We start from the raw sequence: 16,954 nt of genomic DNA on the forward strand, positions 1-16,954 counted from the left end.
AAGGACTAGGGTAGCTGGGTTCTCTGTTGACCCAAGGGTTCTGGGGACTCTAGCAGGACTCCCCCACTCTTGAGGAACCCAAAATTCCTAATAAAAAAACTGAATTAGTGGCCTGTCATTGTCCTTATAGGAGCACATCCTGGGTGAACCCAAGGATGTATCGGGAGGGCAGCTCTTTGGTATTCCTTCCCAGACTGGAGCAATGCCACAATGTCCTTGGTCCTGGATAGGTATATCTGGCAGTGATAATCTGCAGCAGTGTTTCCATGGCCTGGGCCAGGACCAACCACTCACAGTGCCCAATTTTGTCCTGGGTGCCCAGGGATGTCCAATTACTGTGAAGTGAATTAAAAGACCCCTGAGGCTCCTAGATGTGAGAGCTGGTCTGGCTAGTGCTGCCCAGGGCTGCTTAGTGGCTCTCCCAGCCTCCAGAACCCTGCCAGCTACTAACAACACTCCTTGTCCTGGGGAGGCTAGAGTAGTGCTGAGATTCTTTGTGGAGCTAGGACAGCAGGTACCTAAGAGATGCATGACTCTGAAGTGTGACCAAGCCCACAGGGGGACAAGGTGAGGTAGATAAGTAACCCACATGATTTCTGGGGCTGTAAAAGAACTTCACATTCTATCTTCACCTGCCTGAGTTGCCACCATTAAAAACCCACTTCTTTCCAAAAAACTGCTTCATTGCACTTAAAGTTGTCAATCTGTCAATCCTTTTGAATGAATTTTAGATCTTTCTCAAGAGCCAATTTTTAATTAGATTTGAGCAATTGGACTTATTCCTCTAGCAGAAGGGTAGAGGTGCTCAGAAAGGCAGGTGAGGGTGTCTAAATTGCCTTCCCTTTTTAGTATGTAGTGGGTTATTGCCCCAGACCTGCTCCTGGCCCAGAGACACTGTGCTCTGGGGTTTTGTCTCACTTCAGGGGCACTTCTGAACCCTCTTGAAGAGACATGGTGGGGCTTTGCTCCCTGAGAGCAGCTTCAGTGTGGGGTCATGGACTGTCCCCTCTCCCCCTGACTGCGCTGCTGACTATGCTCCTGGCACTATCTATTGTGTCAGGGGCGGGAGGGGGACATCTGTCCCTTCCCTGTCAACCTGATACCTTACCTAGCTCCAAATTTTGCAATCTATTTTCAGATGTAAAATGAGAGGCCAGGGTTAATAAGGAAATGGCCTTGGGCCCTCCCTTGGGTCAAGGCCACACTAGTCTGAACAAATCCTTTACCACTCTGGCTTGAGGCCAGCAGTTCCCCAGTCCTCTAATCTGTCTGGAACCGTGCCTAGTGGGGACTATGCCCCCATTCCCAAACCACGTTGGTCCACTCAGTCCTGAGTCCTCCGGGGAGCAGGGGGGCAGAGCTGAGCGGCCGCCCGGAGCTTGGCGGGAGGAGGCGACGGGGGGAGGGGAAGGTGGGGAGATCCGGCTAGAGGGGAGGCTCCGACGTCTCCTTCCTTCCTGGTTCCTGCAGCAGCTGCTGCCACTGCTCAGCTCTGTGAGGAGGGAGCCGGTGACTCGGAGACAGTGACTCAGAGGCAGAGCGGTGCGCGGGCCAAGGAGCACTGGCGTCCATGGACCCTGGGGTAAGGGGGCTGCGCGACACAAGCTGACACTCCCAAGGAGGGCTTCGTCCCACCTGGAGCTGGTGGGTCTGCTCTGGATCCAGGGCTGGGAATGGAGGTGGCAAGGGGGTACCTGCCTGGCTCCCCTCGACCCCCTCCTTCCTAATGGTAGAGCCTCCCCCTCTGCGGGCAAGCTGTGAGGGGTCAGGATCCCAGAGGCCAGGACAAGGGCACAGAGATACCCAAACACTGGAAGAGTTTGGTAACTTTCAATGGCAGAATGCAGGAGTTTCCCTTCCGTTCAGCATCTTGCACCCTGGGCCCTTAGCCCCGATCTCCTGGCCACTCTTACCCTGCCACGTCCCTGTCCCCTCCGGGCCTTAGCTCCTCAGGTGCTTACTAGCTCCACAAGAAGGTCCAAGCTGCTTCCTCAGCCTTAGGACATCCTCGCCCCTTCAGTCCCCTCCCCCATACACACACACACACACACACTCACACAGCCTCATGCATTATTGATCTCCTGGTGGAGCCAGGATGACCAGGGCCCGTGCCAAGGGCGCCTGTGGGCACTGCTGCGGGACCTGGGCGGACCTTGGCATGTTCTTGGCCACCTCTTCTGCCGCCCACAGTGTCTCCATCAGCCCAGTGTCCTGCTCTCTCTGGGTGGGCGGTACTTCTCAGGAGCCATAGTAAGAGGATAGTGAAGCTTTGGAGGGGACTGAGGTGGGAATCCTACAGGCATGTTTTGTGGGAGGAGGCACAAGGGAAAATAGGGTCTATCTCAGGCCTCAGTTTCCCCAAGCAGAAAACAGGAGTCCAAGAACTTGTGGGTATGGAGACCAATCGGGGTTTGATGGGTGCTCTGCAGGGTGATAGTGGCAAAGGAGTCTCCACACCATTGTGCTGGGGGTGGAGGGTTTCTAGAGAAAGAGACAGCTGGATTGAACTCTTGCCTGTCCAGTATCTGAGTCCCTCTGTCTCTTCTTAGAGCCTCTTCCTTCACTTCCCTGCTTTACCTCTGATCCCCATCCTGCAGGGAATCCTGCCAAGAAAGCACCTAGTGTTTCCGGGAGCCCCAGGATGTGTGCCCAAGCTGGGATTGGGCACACTTCTTATGGTTTTCTCCCAGCACCAACCTGTCTGCAGTGTGCTGGTTCACCTCTCTAAGCAGCAGCCATAACCAGAGGGTGTAGGCAGGGGACCTGCCCAGGGTGGCATAGGAACAGATGCAGGGTGTAGGGGAGAAGCATGGCAGGTGAGCCCTTATTCCCAGAGGGCACAGGAGGGATCAGAGGTGGGTAGGTGAAAGCAAGGGCAGCACTAATGGGGTCTCTCTCTTGTTTCAAGGGCCCCCTCAGGTTCAGGTGACATCTTTCCCCTTTGACCTGCTCTACATCCTCAGCAGGGAGTGGCCTCTCCCTCCTCCATGGACTTCCAAGAGAGGGACACCCCCTCACTGGCCGAGAGCACTCAGTCCTCGAAGCCTAGCAGCACGCAGCAGGTCTGAGGGGCAGCAGCAATGGGTGGGCCTACCTTGGGCCCGAGGGGCAGAGGCAATGCAGTGGGCTCAGTAGCTCCCTCCCTCTGCCCTGGACTACAGGCTTCTGAGCTGTGGGAGGTAGTGGAGGAGCCTCGGGGCAGGCTGGGAGCAGAAGGTGTCAAGCCTGAAAGGCAGGAAGGTCACCTGCTCAAGAAGAGAAAGTGGCCTCTGAAAGGCTGGCACAAGGTAGGCTGTGCAGGGCATGGGGAGGCTGCCTGGCTATGCAGGCTTTTGCACATGGAGGAGAAAAGCCTATGTGTGTTTGCTCTTCTCTGTTCTCTGTCCTCTGGGCCACGCGGTCTTACTTCTCCTGGGCGACTTCACAGAGGTACTTTGTGCTCGAGGATGGGATCCTCCACTATGCGACCACCCGGCAAGATGTGAGTCAGGGCCCTGGCTTGGGTTCTGGGAGGAATCTGCCCCAGGATGCCCTGAGCAGGCAGTGGGTATCTGGAATAACCCAGAGTAGGGTCCAAGTCCCAGGTACACCATTGGCTGAGTGAGCAGCCTCTGGCCAGTTACAATCAGCCCTCTGGATCCTTAGTTCTGCATTCTCTGATTCAACCAACAGCAGATCAAAATACATGTACTTTTTTTTTTCCTCTTTCCACATTTTTTTTATTAGTGCATGATATTAGTACATAATGATGGGGTTTGTAATTACATATCCATACATGCACGTGATATTACAATATAATTTGGCCAATATCACCCCCAGCACTTCCTCCCTCCCTTCCCACAAAATGTATGTATTTTAAAAATTATATCTGTACTGAAAACGTACAGGTTTGTTTTCCTGTCACTACTACCTAAACATCAATACAACTATTTACACAGCATTGACACTATATTAATTATTATCGATAATCTGAAAATGACTTAAAGTGTATGGGAGCAGGGCTGGTGTGTAGCTCAGTAGGAGAGCACTTGCCCAGCTCCATCCCCAGCACCCCATACACACACACAAATAATAAAGCCCACAGGAGGATGTGCATAGGTTACATGCAAATACTAGGCCATTTTATATAAGGAGCTTGAGCATCCACAGATTTTGATATCCATGGGGGTTCTAGAACCATTCTCTCAAAGATACCTTAGGGACAACTGTACTTCCCTGAGCCTCAGCCTCCTCCTCACTAAGATGGGGAGCATGCTCGCCTCCAGGTAGAGCTGCCCTCATGGTAAGGGCATAGTGCACATGAGACCTCTGGATGAGGCCTTTGTACAAACTACCCAAGAAATGAGAGCGTTCCTCCTTCACCTTTCTCATACTGGCAACAAGGAACTGAAGGCTGCACTCCCAGGTTCTCAGTGGGGAGGGGTCCACCTTCCTCCAGACAGATTCCCAGGGTGAGAGTATTTGTCCTTGCTCTGTGGCTTCCTAACTCAGAGTGAGGCTGGACATACTGGAGGGTTCTGTACATAGAACATGATTGACAACCCCTTCTGATAGTGTGCCTTGGACCTGGGGGTGAATTACTGCCTGACCCTTGAGCCTAGAGTGGTATTAGGGAGATGGTGGCTTTGTGGCCCAGAGACACTAAAACCAGTCCTCTCACCAACCTTCTACTCGAGATCACCAAGGGGAAGCTCCATGGCTCCATTGATGTCCGCCTATCAGTCATGTCCATCAACAAAAAGGCCCAGCGCATTGACCTTGACACTGAGGACAACATCTACCATCTCAAGGTAACATCCTGGGAACCAGGGAATATTATGGCCTTCTGCCTAGCAGAGGTGCTGGGCACAAAGGCATAGGGGCTGAGAGTCCGTGGAGCTCAAGGTCTTTTCCTGAATTTGACAAGAAGAAAGTTGCCATTGTATCAAACAGCAGACCACCCCTATTGGTTGTTATGTGAACAGGTCCGGGGCTAAGAGCTCAGACAGGGGACTGTGCTTCACCTGCTTGCAAGGGGGCTTTGCACTAATGGGGCATTATAGGGACAGACTCTATTTGCCTATGACCAGAGTCCTTATAGCTCCTGGTAAGTACCCCTTCAAATGTACTCTCCCTTCTCCATCATGTCTGCAGATCAAATCCCAGGACTTGTTCCAAAGCTGGGTGGCCCAGCTGCGTGCCCACCGCCAGGCCCAGCGCCTGGACTTGCCCAGCACCACTCATCGGAAGGTATGATGGGCCGCAGGGTGGATGCAGGTGATGTGATGATTCAGGGATGGTGGCTCCGGGGAACTGTGAGACCCACAAAGGTGGGCACCATCCTTCCTGACCCTTGGTTCACTCCACAGGCTCCTGGCACCCAGCTTCTGACAGCAGGTAGCACTTCAGCTCTACCTGGAGTTGGACCTCGGGAAAAGGTGTCTTCCTGGCTGAGGGACAGTGACGGGCTAGACCGCTGCTCTCATGGTGAGGGATCCCTCTCAAGTGCTTCTGTGGGTGTGACCCATGCTTTCGGGTCTAGGTGGTATCAGAAGGAGGGGAAAATGGTATCTCCATCCCTGCCCCAGGGAGCCCCAGTCTGATGGGGGAGATGGCCTCTGCCTCCAAGGTGATTGAGTCTCCTTGAACCTACTTGGAGGAGCCCCAATCTTACAAAGGATGGCGGGGCTTGTGTCCTAGGCCCAGAGACAGACATGGATGCATGACCAGGACTCCTGACAAGGAGGACAGTGAATACCCGTGCAGGGAAGAATCCTGAGCTGTAGTGCCAGGGCAGGGATGTCCTCTAGAATCGGATTCCTGCGGTAGGGAGGTATGGTGTTGGCCTGGAGAGGGAAGTGTGCACCAAGTGAGGAGAGTGGCAGGGCATAGGGCCTATGTGTGGCTAGAGGAGCTGAGGGGTTGTCTACAGACAGGGTAAAAACCAGGGAGGACACACCATGGAGCTTTGGGATCTTAAGCAGGGGAGAGGAGCAGTGTCAGGGTCTCTGTGGTGGCTAGTGACATTTTTGGAGGAGAAAGGAAGCTGAGGGACAGATGGGGGGTCTGGCTGGCGTTGGAGCAATGTCCTCCTTTATTCTCCATCAGCACTCTCTGAGTGTCAGGGGAAGCTCCAGGAGTTACACAGACTCCTCCAGAGCCTGGAGTCCCTGCACCGGATCCCCTCTGCCCCTGTGATTCCCACACACCAGGTAAGGATTGGGGAGGAGACAGGGCTTCACCCCCATCACCTCCCTGGGGCGGGCCTCCCTTCCTCTACATTGCTGGAGTTTCCCTGGCCCTCGCTTCTTCCTCTGAGATGTCACTTCCCTGGGGATGGTACCTGGGTGCCTAGCATGATCTGTGCCCTCTTCTGTGGTGTCTGCCTCTCCCCGGGTTGCCCCCTTTCCCCACCCTGTGAGTGAAACTTCTCCCTCCTCAACTTGCTAGGCCTCAGTGACAACTGAGAGACCCAAGAAAGGAAAACGGACCAGCCGCATGTGGTGCACACAAAGCTTTGCCAAGGACGACACCATTGGACGGGTGAGGTGGCGTGAGGGCCCCAGTTGCCGGGGTGGGATCCCCGGGAGGAAGCTGTTCATCTACTCCCTCCCTTTCACCTGCAGGTTGGTCGTCTCCATGGCTCCGTTCCCAACCTGTCTCGCTACCTGGAGTCTCGGGACTCCTCCGGCTCCCGTGGGCTGCCACCCCCAGACTATGCCCACTTGCAGCGCAGTTTCTGGGCCCTGGCCCAGAAGGGTGAGTGCAATCTAGGGGATGGTGAGGAGCAGGAGGTAGAGGGCGAGGAGTCTGATGGCCTGCCCTGCCCCCGACAGTGCACACTTCCCTCAGCAGTGTCCTGGCTGCCCTCACCACCGAACGGGACCGACTGAGGGAACTGCACCAGGGTTCAGAGCTGTCAAGGATGGGGGTGAGTCTTGGGGACAGGGCAGCTGGTCAGGGCCAGGGCTTGAGGCTGAGGACTTCAGGCCTCCAGTCCAACAGCAGGTCTGCGCTGGGGCTGGGGGATTGGCAGAGGCCATCTCTGCAGAGAGGAGGGTGGCAGGGCTGGGAAGACTTTCTCCTCCCTCACCCTGTCCCCTCACCCTCCTCCTCAGGTCTCTGAGGCCCCAGCTGGGCAGAGGCGCCTCCACTCACTGTCCATCTCCTCAGACACCACTGCGGATTCCTTCAGTTCCCTCAACCCCGAGGAGGTGAGGAGCCAGGGCGGGCTTCAGGCCATCTCCCCTGCACCTTCTTCACTACAGGAGCGAAGGCCAAGGTGTTGGGCAAGGTTGGGTTTTAGCCTGAAAACAAAGTCCAGAAGTCCTGACTCCAACGTTTTTTCACGCAATATGGACACGGCCACCCTTGACCCATCCTTACAGATGTAGTATCCTTTGCTTTGAATTCAGAGTTCATAAGGTGGTGGCTCTCACCCACCATATGACAAAACTGAGACCCAAACAATCGAATTGGTGGGCCCAGGCTCCCACAGTTATGGCCAGGCTGAATAGACTCTGGGACTAGACTCTGTGGGTCTGAATTCGGCTCCGCTGCGTGCCAGCTTTGTGGCCTGAGCCTCACTATCCTAATCTACAAAGTAGAGGTAAAAAATGCACCTTTGCACAGGATGGGTGTCAGTATTGAATGGGTTGATTCAAGAAAACGATTTGCAGCAGAGCTCAGAGTCGGTGGCCAGGAAGTGCATGCAGTTACTATAGAACCGGATCACCTCCCCCAAGACTGGGATCGGTCCTCTACACCCTCGCGTCCTGCACATTGCCCCTGCCTCTCCTGCTCTGCAGATGGCAGACTCAGTGGATGTCCCCATAGTGCTTCCCTCTCAAGGGAGTGTCAAGCAAAAGCAAGCCTTGCCTGGCTTTCCACCATGGCCTGACACTCCCTTGGCTCCTACAGCAAGAAGCTCTGTACATGAAGGGGCGAGAGCTGACCCCCCAACTGTCCCAGAGTAGCATCCTGTCCCTTGCTGATTCCCACACGGAGTTCTTCGATGCCTGTGAAGTTCTCCTTTCTGCCAGTTCTTCAGAGAACGAGGTGAGGGAGGAGGAAGGCCGTCAGTGAGGGGGAAGGGAAATTGGGAAGGTATGGGTAAGTCCAGAGGGACCAGGATCTAGATTCCTGAGTCCTTTCTCACCACCTTGGCTGCTATCTCTGGGAACACATCCACATCTATTGGGGCTTGTATGGTTTTTCTCACAAATCTCTGCTGGAGACTGAGTTTGGCATGTTTTATCCCCCTTGAGTCCTCTGACATTGCTGCCTCAATTCCCACCCTAGTCATCTCCCTGTGACCCCATTTCAGCTTCAGCACCCCCTTGACTCCATCTCCTTATACCCTAAATCTCAGCAGTCCCCAGATTCCCTTCTCTTCTGCCAGGTTCCTTAGTTCTTCTACCCTCACCAGTGGTAGGGCTAGGTGCTGTCCCTCCAAGGCAGCTGGGCACAGTCCACAATGCCAGTCCTCCTGGGGCAATGTCTTAGGGTTCAGAGCTCTCATCCCCCAATACCTTCTCTTCCCCTTCCCATCAGAGTGCTAGCTGGGCAGATTCTTGCCAGGCCCTGGGCACTGCCCAGCTGCCCGGGGAGACACAGTCTGCCCAGCCTGTCATCTCTTCTGGCCCAGGGCTCTGAGGAAGAGGAAGAATCATGCACCAGCGAGATTACCACCAGCCTGTCCGAAGAGGTGCTGGACCTCAGGGGAGCTGAGCGCTATCAGAGAGGTGCCAGGCGGGCATGTGGATGTGGGGTGTGGGTGGGTAGAGGAATTGCATTTGCTTGTGGCTCTAGGACTCATGTAGACCAGTCCCTTGTGGTGATGGGTGGGCTAATGGCTTTGGGTGCTGACCCCAGCATGACCCCTGAGCTGAGAAAGTCTAAGCCACAAGCTGGAAAATATTCCAGAAGCAGCTCAGGGTGGAGAGCCAGGCTCAGACTTGGTGCTGGCCTCTGTTCCTATGGGCTGGGAAGGCCTACAAACAGGCCTGACAGAGAGCAGAAGGTCCCACTTTTTTTTTGGCACCAGAGATTGAACTCAGGGACACTCAACCACTGAGCCACATCCCTGTATTTTAGAGACAGGGTCTCGCTAGTTGCTTAAGTGTCTTGCTTTTACTGAGGCTGGTTTTGAACTCGAAGTCGTCCTGCTTCAGTCTCCCAAGTCACTGGGATTACAGGCGTGTGCCACCCCGCCCAGCCCACTTTGCCACTTTTTATTAGAGTATTTTTGGACCTGTCATTTTGCTTCTTGGAGTCTATTTCGTCTCCTATAAAAGGGGCTGAATAGTCTGTGTCTCGGCATTTGCTTCTGTGTTTATAAAAGGGTGTGTGTGTACGTGTGTGAGTGTAATTTGGCCATGGTTTCTGGGGCACAGTGTCTGGCAGTGGAATTGTCCCCCTGGGTGGTTTGAAGCCCTGCTCCCTGCCTGAACCCCTGGGAGCTTGTCAGCAGATCCCAGTCACCCAGCCCACAGTGGGTGGAGACCTGGGCCTGGGAACGGAGCAGATCTACAACCCAGCAACTTCCCCCAGGGTTGGGAGGCATCCTGTGTGGACTGGTGGACTGGCCTATGGGCCTGTGCGTCTGGGATGCCAGTATCTAGAGGGAGAGTGACTTGGCTGGGATGGGCCCCAGGAGGGTGTGTTCCAGCGAGAGCTACAGGGCCCCCACGCCGCCGCTGCCTGCCAGCCGCCAGCGGGCCCGGGGCTGACGTGAGCCTGTGGAACATCCTGCGCAACAACATCGGCAAAGACCTGTCCAAGGTGTCGATGCCCGTGCAGCTAAACGAGCCGCTCAACACGCTGCAGCGGCTCTGCGAGGAGCTGGAGTACAGCAGCCTCCTGGACCAGGCCAGCCACATGGCTGACCCCTGCGAGCGCATGGTACCTGCCCCAGGGTCACTTCTTCCTCCCTGGAGTCCCTGTCCCCCAGAAATCCCAGATGGGCTGATCCTTGCTGCTGAAGTTCCATCTCAAGACCCCAGACTTTGCTTGCAGAGAGGGGTGTCCCTTCCCTGGGCCCTCCTCTGAGTCACCAACCATGGTGACACTGCTCCTGCTTTCCTGCAGGTATACATTGCTGCCTTCGCTGTCTCTGCCTACTCTTCCACATACCACCGAGCAGGCTGCAAGCCCTTCAACCCTGTACTGGGCGAGACCTATGAATGTGAACGGCCTGACCGGGGCTTCCGCTTCATCAGCGAGCAGGTGAGGGCCCAGGGTGAGGGGGCCAGCCTCCAGGAGCTGGGTAGGGGAGGACCTGTACTTCAGGGTCCAGAAGCTGGGGCCAGTGGGGCCAGGACATGGAGAGGAGCATGGGGCAGGGTCCCTGTGCCAGGCAGGTGGAGGATTCTGTGCTAAGGAGCTGTCAACTCCAAGTGGGAAGTGGACCTGAAACAGGTGTAGAGGGGCATCCTGCAGACTTGGAAAGACACACCTCAGGGGTGATCTTGAACTTGATCTTGAAGGATGGGTACCAGTGGGGTGTGGGTGGGGGTTGTGGGAGACTGGACATTCCAGTCACTATGAAGGAATAGGTGGCACCTGTTCAGGAAGATCAGAGTTAGGGCTGGAAGGTTAGAGACAGGCCAGATCCTGAGGAGCCCTGTTGGTGAAGGTAAGGAGAGGTTTGGCTTTTCATTTGTTTCTAAATCCTGAAGACAGTGGGAGTCGTGGAGGATAAACAGTAAAGTGACTTCTCAGAGCTGCTTTGTGTAAAAAACACTCCATGATCTATGCTGGTTGGTGGAGGCCATTAGGAGGCCATTAAAGTCATCTTCATAAGAGCTGATGACAGCCTGCACTTGGGCTATGGCATATTAAATTCAAAAACTATTTATGTGTTGCTCTTGACAGGACTCAGTGGTCAGCAGATATTCTTATGTGTAGGGGATGGGGATGTGGCCAATGAGGGAGAAGGCTGAGGTAGCCTCATCATCATCATTCAGTGGGCTGGACTTCCATAGAGAGATGTCCAGTAGAACTGGTCAGTGGGCCTGGAGCTCCTCAGAGAGTGCTGAGCAGAGCTAGCAGACTAGGGAGTCACCAGCTTAGAGGGTGGGAGAAGACCCAGGCTCTCTATGGTGTGTCTGGGCAGGAGGGTGGGTGGTCCATGGGACCTGGGGGACATCAGTAGCTTTCTGAATAAAGGAGGTTTTAGAGAAAGGATGGGGCAGTGAATGGATTACAGAGGGTGTTAAGTGAAGGTTTGAAAAAAAAGTAGAGAGGGGCTAGAGTTGTGGCTCAGTGGTGGAGCGCTCGCCTAGCACCTGCGAGGCCCTGGGTTCGATCCTCAGCACTACATAAAATAAATAAATAAAATAAAGATCTGTGTCCAACTACAACTAAAAACAAATAAATATTTTTTAAAAAGTAGAGAAAAATATAGGCTATTTCCAAAAAATGTCACCCTGAGGGAAAGAGGAGAGAAAGAGAGACCACTAGAGGGAAGATGAAGGGTTGAGGCAATTTGCTTATTTGTTTAGATTTTAAGGGTTTTTAAAAAAGACAGTATCAGGCACCATGGTGCATGCCTATAATCCCAGTGGCTTGGGAGCCTGAGGCAGGAGAATCACAAGTTCAAAGCCAGCCTCAAGTAACTTAGCGAGGCCCTAAGCAACTTGGTGAGACTTTGTCTCAAAATAAAAAGGGGTGGAGATATAGCTCAGTGGTTCAATCCCTGTACTAAAAAAAAAAAAAAAAGATGGGGAACATTTTACACAATACAATAGGAAACAAGTGTCCCTTCCCAACCCATGGAGGGGACATCTGCCACTAACATCTTCCCAGAAATGGTTTATACAGGTACGAGCAGAAATGTGCCAGTCTAGGAAGGGAAGGCTTACTATTTTTTAAGACAGAAGAAACAGGAGATTCTTTCTATTCAGAGAGAAGAAGAAAAATAGAGGGAAGGACAGAAGGTGTGGAAGAGGGAGCGGGAGGGGTGTGGGGGAGGTCCCAGGGAGAGGGCCTGGGAGGGGCTGGTGGGCAGCCCTGGGCTTGAGGAGTTGTCTTCTTCAGCTCTGTTCTTCCTGGCTGTAGGGGTGCAAGTGTCCAAAGGGGCTGACTTAGGCCTGGGTCCTTGTGGGATTGCTGGGGGATTCGGGGCTAGAGGTAGAACCACGTCGATTCTCAGCTTCTCACTGAGGGTTGTGTTGGGGGTGAGGTCAGAGGACACTGTGCTGCTGGCATTTCTGGTGAGTGCTGGAAGCAGGCCGTTGAGGGCAGTAGGTGAGAAGGTGTAGGGATGGGTGGGAGGAAGGGAAGCAGTATAAGGTTGACAGAGCAGAGCCCTTGGGGACAGGAAAGTCTTGGCCGGAGCCATGGGTGACAGGACTGGGTAGAGAGATGAGGAGGGTGGCTGTGGGATGTTAGAGCTTAAGGTCCCAGATGTGGAACTATCCCAAGTGAGGACGAGGCCAGGTGTGTCTAAAGGAGTGGGGTGGAAGGGCAGGGTGTGATTAGCGTCCATGAGAGGGGAAGATGAGGGCAGAGGGTCCTCCAGGGGGCTGTTTCCGATAGGGGTGGAGGTTCCACTGGGCATCGTTGGGGAAATGTTTCCGCCTGAGCCGGGTTTCTCAAGGGCACCACAGAGAGGGTGCCAGGAGAGCTCCCAAGGGGAGTGAGTGGGTGAGGAGGGAAAACAGGTTCCTTGGGGAGAAAAAGATGTGGATTTGGTGATAGCCAAGGATGACGGGAATGAAGAGACCTGGAACTAACTGATCTTCTAGTTCACAGGGAAATGGGTGGGGATAAGGGACATTGAGGGACCCTGATGTCAGGAGCAGACCCCAACCTCCTCAGGGACAGCCTCAAGGGAACTTATTTGCTCTCCAAGGTCTCCCACCACCCCCCCATCTCGGCATGCCACGCAGAGTCAGAGAACTTCGTCTTCTGGCAAGGTGAGGGGGCAGGTGCAGGTGGACCTGGGGAAAGGGCAGCCAGGGAAGGTCTGGGACACTCTCTGGCCTTGTTTCTGCTGTCCCTTCCTCCCTCCCCCAATCCAACTGCAGACATGAAGTGGAAGAACAAGTTCTGGGGCAAATCCCTGGAGATTGTGCCTGTGGGGACAGTCAATGTCAGCCTGCCCAGGTGAGTACTGTGACTCTCAGCAGCTGGTGTCCTCTGGGCTGGAGATGGGAATGGGGCAGGCATTCAGGACAGGAAGGACGGTCTGGCTTGAAGCTGCTGCTGCTTCAGGTGGCAGTGTGTGCAGGTTTGACCCTTCTAGGTGCAGCAGCTGCCATAAAGGAAGGAAGGGGAGGGAGAAGCCTTGGGACAGTAAGGCTGGGAGGGCCCATGGAGTCCTCTGACTCAGTATCTTTCACAATTTTTTGACCTTGATATAGTGAGAAATGCATTGAGACTTCAAGCCAGTAAGTGCATGCACACACACAGAGAAACCTAAAGGGATGTCCAGACCAATGGGTCACAAACCATATTTGGAGCTGTGGCACATGCCTGTGATCCTAGTGGCTCAGGAGGCTGAGGCAGGAGGACCGCGAGTTCAAAGCCAGCCTCAACAACTTAGCAAGGCCCTAAGAAACTTAGTGACACCCTGTATCTAAATAAGAAATAAAGGGAGGGGGTGTGGCATCATCTAGCTCAATTTACAGGTGGGGTACTGAAGTCAGAAAGAAGGGGGCTTATTCAGAGTGATAGGGAGCCTGTCTGTATTTTTATATGCATTACCTAGGCACTGAGGAGCTTCGTAAAGGAGTCAAGTTCACTGAAAACATTCTGTGAAGGTGACTTTGCTTTTTAGATAAGTCATCTCTCACTGCAGAGCTGGCACTAGGATCCTGGAGATTCCTTCCACAGACTCAGGTGACCTGCTCCAGAGAGACAGGTGCCCTCCTGCCTCTGGCCACTTGTTCCCCAGGGCCACCACTCCCCTCCCATGCCCTGTCTCTCTCAGGTTTGGAGACCACTTTGAATGGAACAAGGTGACATCCTGCATTCACAACATCCTGAGTGGCCAGCGCTGGATTGAGCATTATGGGGAGGTGCTTATCCGAAACACACAGGACAGCTCCTGCCACTGCAAGATCACTTTCTGCAAGGTATACATGTCACCTTGACCGTTCCTGTTCACCCCCAGCAGCTTCTTCTTTTGTGGTTACCCTGGGTAAGGTAAGAGACACCCCTTAGGACCCCACCTTCTCCACCCCAGGCCAAGTACTGGAGTTCCAACGTCCACGAGGTGCAGGGTGCCGTGCTCAGCAGGAGTGGCCGTGTCCTCCACCGACTATTTGGAAAGTGGCATGAGGGGCTGTACCGGGGTCCTCCCCCAGGTGGTCAATGCATCTGGAAACCCAGTAAGTGAGATGGTCAGGGAAGGCTGGGCAGGGGTGGGGAAGCTGTGGTACAGTCCACTTGCCCAGCCCCTTGCATCCCCTCCAGACTCAATGCCCCCAGACCATGAGCGAAACTTCGGCTTCACTCAGTTTGCCCTGGAGCTGAACGAACTGACGGCCGAACTGAAACGGACACTGCCGTCCACGGACACGCGGCTCCGGCCTGACCAGAGGTCAGTGCCAGTTAGGGTGTCCCTGGAGCCCCGGGCCCACTCCCCACTGCTAGGGCCTTGGCAAGTTCAGAGCTGGTGCTTCAGAGTTGCCTCAGGGAAATGGGGGGCCTATTGGGGGGACAGAGCTCAGAGCTGGGAAGGAGACAGAGGCCTAGGCTTTGGGGGTCCCTGGGCTGGCAGCTCCACTTATGGCCATCTGGGTCATCAGGTACCTGGAAGAGGGGAACATCCAGGCCGCAGAGGCGCAGAAGAGAAGGATCGAGCAGCTCCAGCGAGACAGGCGAAGAGTGATGGAGGAGAACAACATTGTCCACCAGGCCCGCTTCTTCAGGTGCCGCGCCGGCCTCTGCCCCTCTCTGTAGCCCCTTCCCGCTCAGGTGGGGTAGGGCAACCTTGGGATGCAGTGCCTCAGGGCCCTGCCTTTGTTCTGCTGGTCCCCGCTCACACCCATGGCCCTCTCCCCCCGGCAGGCGGCAGACAGACAGCAGTGGCAAGGAGTGGTGGGTGACCAACAACACGTACTGGAGGCTGCGCGCCGAACCGGGCTATGGGAACCTGGATGGGGCTGTGCTATGGTAGCCCTGGCTCTGGGGGCAGGAGGCCCTGGTCCTCACTTCTCCTGCCCCCATTCTCGACCACGGACACATGGTTGAGGCTGGGCTCCCCCTCACTGCCCTTGAGACCAAAGGGGACGCCCTGGCTCTGGCCCTCTCCCTCTGCTGGCCAGAGGGCTGCAACTCAGCACACGCCCGGCCCCACTGTTGGGGTAAGAAGCAGAATCCATGCTTCCCCAGTCTTGTTGCCTCAACAACTGGCATGTGCGACCCTTCTCGCTCAGTCACCCCCTTCCTTGTCCCCCTCGGGGTACTTGGAGGAGACTCTAGGCTCCCAAGATCTACTCCCCATTTCAGTGCCTTCCTAGGACACAGGGGACCCCTTGATGCCCCCCAGGCTTCCTGCGCCCAGGGTGCTGGCCCCAGCTGCGAGGTTCAAGTGAAGGAGAGGAGACAGCTTTTCCTTCCACCTGCCCTGTCTCCAGCATCTTCTCCCCTTGCCCTGGAGAAAGTCCAGCAGGGTCTCCTCCAGTTTCCTGTGGCTGGTCCCTGGTCATCCCCACCTTCCTGCATCCTCTCCTCCCAAACTGCAAAACGCCTGCAGCTTCCAGCTCCTTGGTCCCTGATCCTCAAGTGGTTCCTCTCAGTCTCGGCTCCGCAGATGCCCCAAAGTGAATGAGTCCTCTCCAGAGGCGGGTGGGCTGGGGGAGGGGGGTAGTCTGAGGTGCCTGGCCTCAGGCCCACGAGGAGGGAGTGAGCAGGTGTGAGTGTAAAGTTGTGTAGGAGTGTGTGTGTGTGTGTGTGTACATGTGCGCGTGCGTACTGTGTCCTGCTTGCAGGCAAGCAGGGGTCCTTAATGTAGTCTGGATGTCCCCCCTGCTGGGTGTCCACCACTGTTGCTGCTCATTTTCTTGCCTGTGAGTCAGGTGAATTGCTATGACATTCCAAGCTCCAATAAAGACTGTCCCAGATGTTGGCCTGTGATCTTTCATTGAAAAACATGTGTCCAAGCACCAGAGAAGGCCACTGCAGGTGGTTGAATTGTGTCCCCTCAAAAAGATATGTTCCTGGTCCCTAGTTCCTGGGAATGTGACACATTTGGAAACTAGGTCTTTGCAGATAGAAAGTTACAATGAAGTCATATGGGATCAGGGTGGGCTGTCATGCAATGACTGGTGTCCTTTTAAAAAGAGAGGAAGTTGGGAACACAGACACACACAGAGGGAAGAGGACATGGAAACTCAGGTCATGTGGCATGGGCCGTGTGGGCAGGTGGGCACAGACTGGAGTGAGGCATCTGCAAACAGGGAACATCAAGGATACTGCAGCCAGCAGGACCCAGGCGGCAGCGTGGACAGGCGCTGGGAGAGAGCCCTGCTCTGAGCCTTCTCGAGAAGGAACCAAGGCTAACACCTGCTTTTGGACCTCTGGCTCAGCTGTGACAGGACAGATGTCTGCTGTTTTACGCCACCCACCGTGTGGAACTTTGTTATGGCAGCTCTCACTCTCACTTCTACCTCCGGTGTCTTTCTTTGTGCACCTGGCTCAGACAGGGCCCTTTCGGACACTTGTCTGGACTATTAACAGTCACTTCCATCCTAATGCTGGCTCTTGTGGGGATTTCAAAAGAGAAAATGTGGCTCTTCATTGCTGCTTTAAATATCTCCGTTGCTGCCCAGCTCCTGGTGGAAAAAATCCAAATCTTCAAGCAGGTAGAAAACTGTATGGTCCTTGTTCCCCTGGTGTGGGCATTTGTTGTAGGGTCTGTGTCCCCCCCGCCCCAAGATCGATGAGAGTTCAGGAAGGGAGGGGAGGGTGAGGAGCAGGCTGAAGGTCCACCATCGAGGTCCACTCAGGCATTATTCCACAGCCG

At 54.8% G+C, this 16,954-nt stretch overlaps 1 protein-coding gene across 2 annotated transcripts; it reads left to right on the top strand.

The window, feature by feature from the left end:
- Positions 1-1,463: 1,463 nt before the first annotated feature.
- Osbpl7 (oxysterol binding protein like 7) lies at positions 1,464-16,057 on the top strand. 2 transcript variants are annotated; one of them, XM_027924692.2, is made up of 23 exons: positions 1,466-1,582; positions 2,909-3,062; positions 3,162-3,287; positions 3,428-3,481; positions 4,677-4,790; positions 5,134-5,229; positions 5,349-5,466; positions 6,088-6,191; positions 6,430-6,522; positions 6,606-6,738; positions 6,816-6,910; positions 7,098-7,193; positions 7,900-8,037; positions 8,627-8,723; positions 9,635-9,882; positions 10,069-10,206; positions 12,836-12,899; positions 13,011-13,089; positions 13,916-14,060; positions 14,171-14,315; positions 14,401-14,527; positions 14,736-14,858; positions 14,998-16,057. In XM_027924692.2, exons 2-23 carry the CDS (start codon positions 2,988-2,990, stop codon positions 15,104-15,106), a joined length of 2,517 nt encoding a protein of 838 aa, XP_027780493.1. In that variant the 5' UTR covers positions 1,466-1,582; positions 2,909-2,987; the 3' UTR covers positions 15,107-16,057. The 2 variants fall into 2 exon arrangements, with proteins under 2 accessions (XP_027780494.2, XP_027780493.1); XM_027924693.2 differs by lacking the exon at positions 14,998-16,057 and having other exon boundaries at positions 1,464-1,582; positions 14,445-14,527; positions 14,736-14,824.
- Positions 16,058-16,954: the final 897 nt, after the last annotated feature.

This window comes from Marmota flaviventris, chromosome 17 (assembly GCF_047511675.1).
Source record: "Marmota flaviventris isolate mMarFla1 chromosome 17, mMarFla1.hap1, whole genome shotgun sequence".
In the NCBI taxonomy this organism is placed as follows: Eukaryota; Metazoa; Chordata; class Mammalia; order Rodentia; family Sciuridae; genus Marmota; species Marmota flaviventris.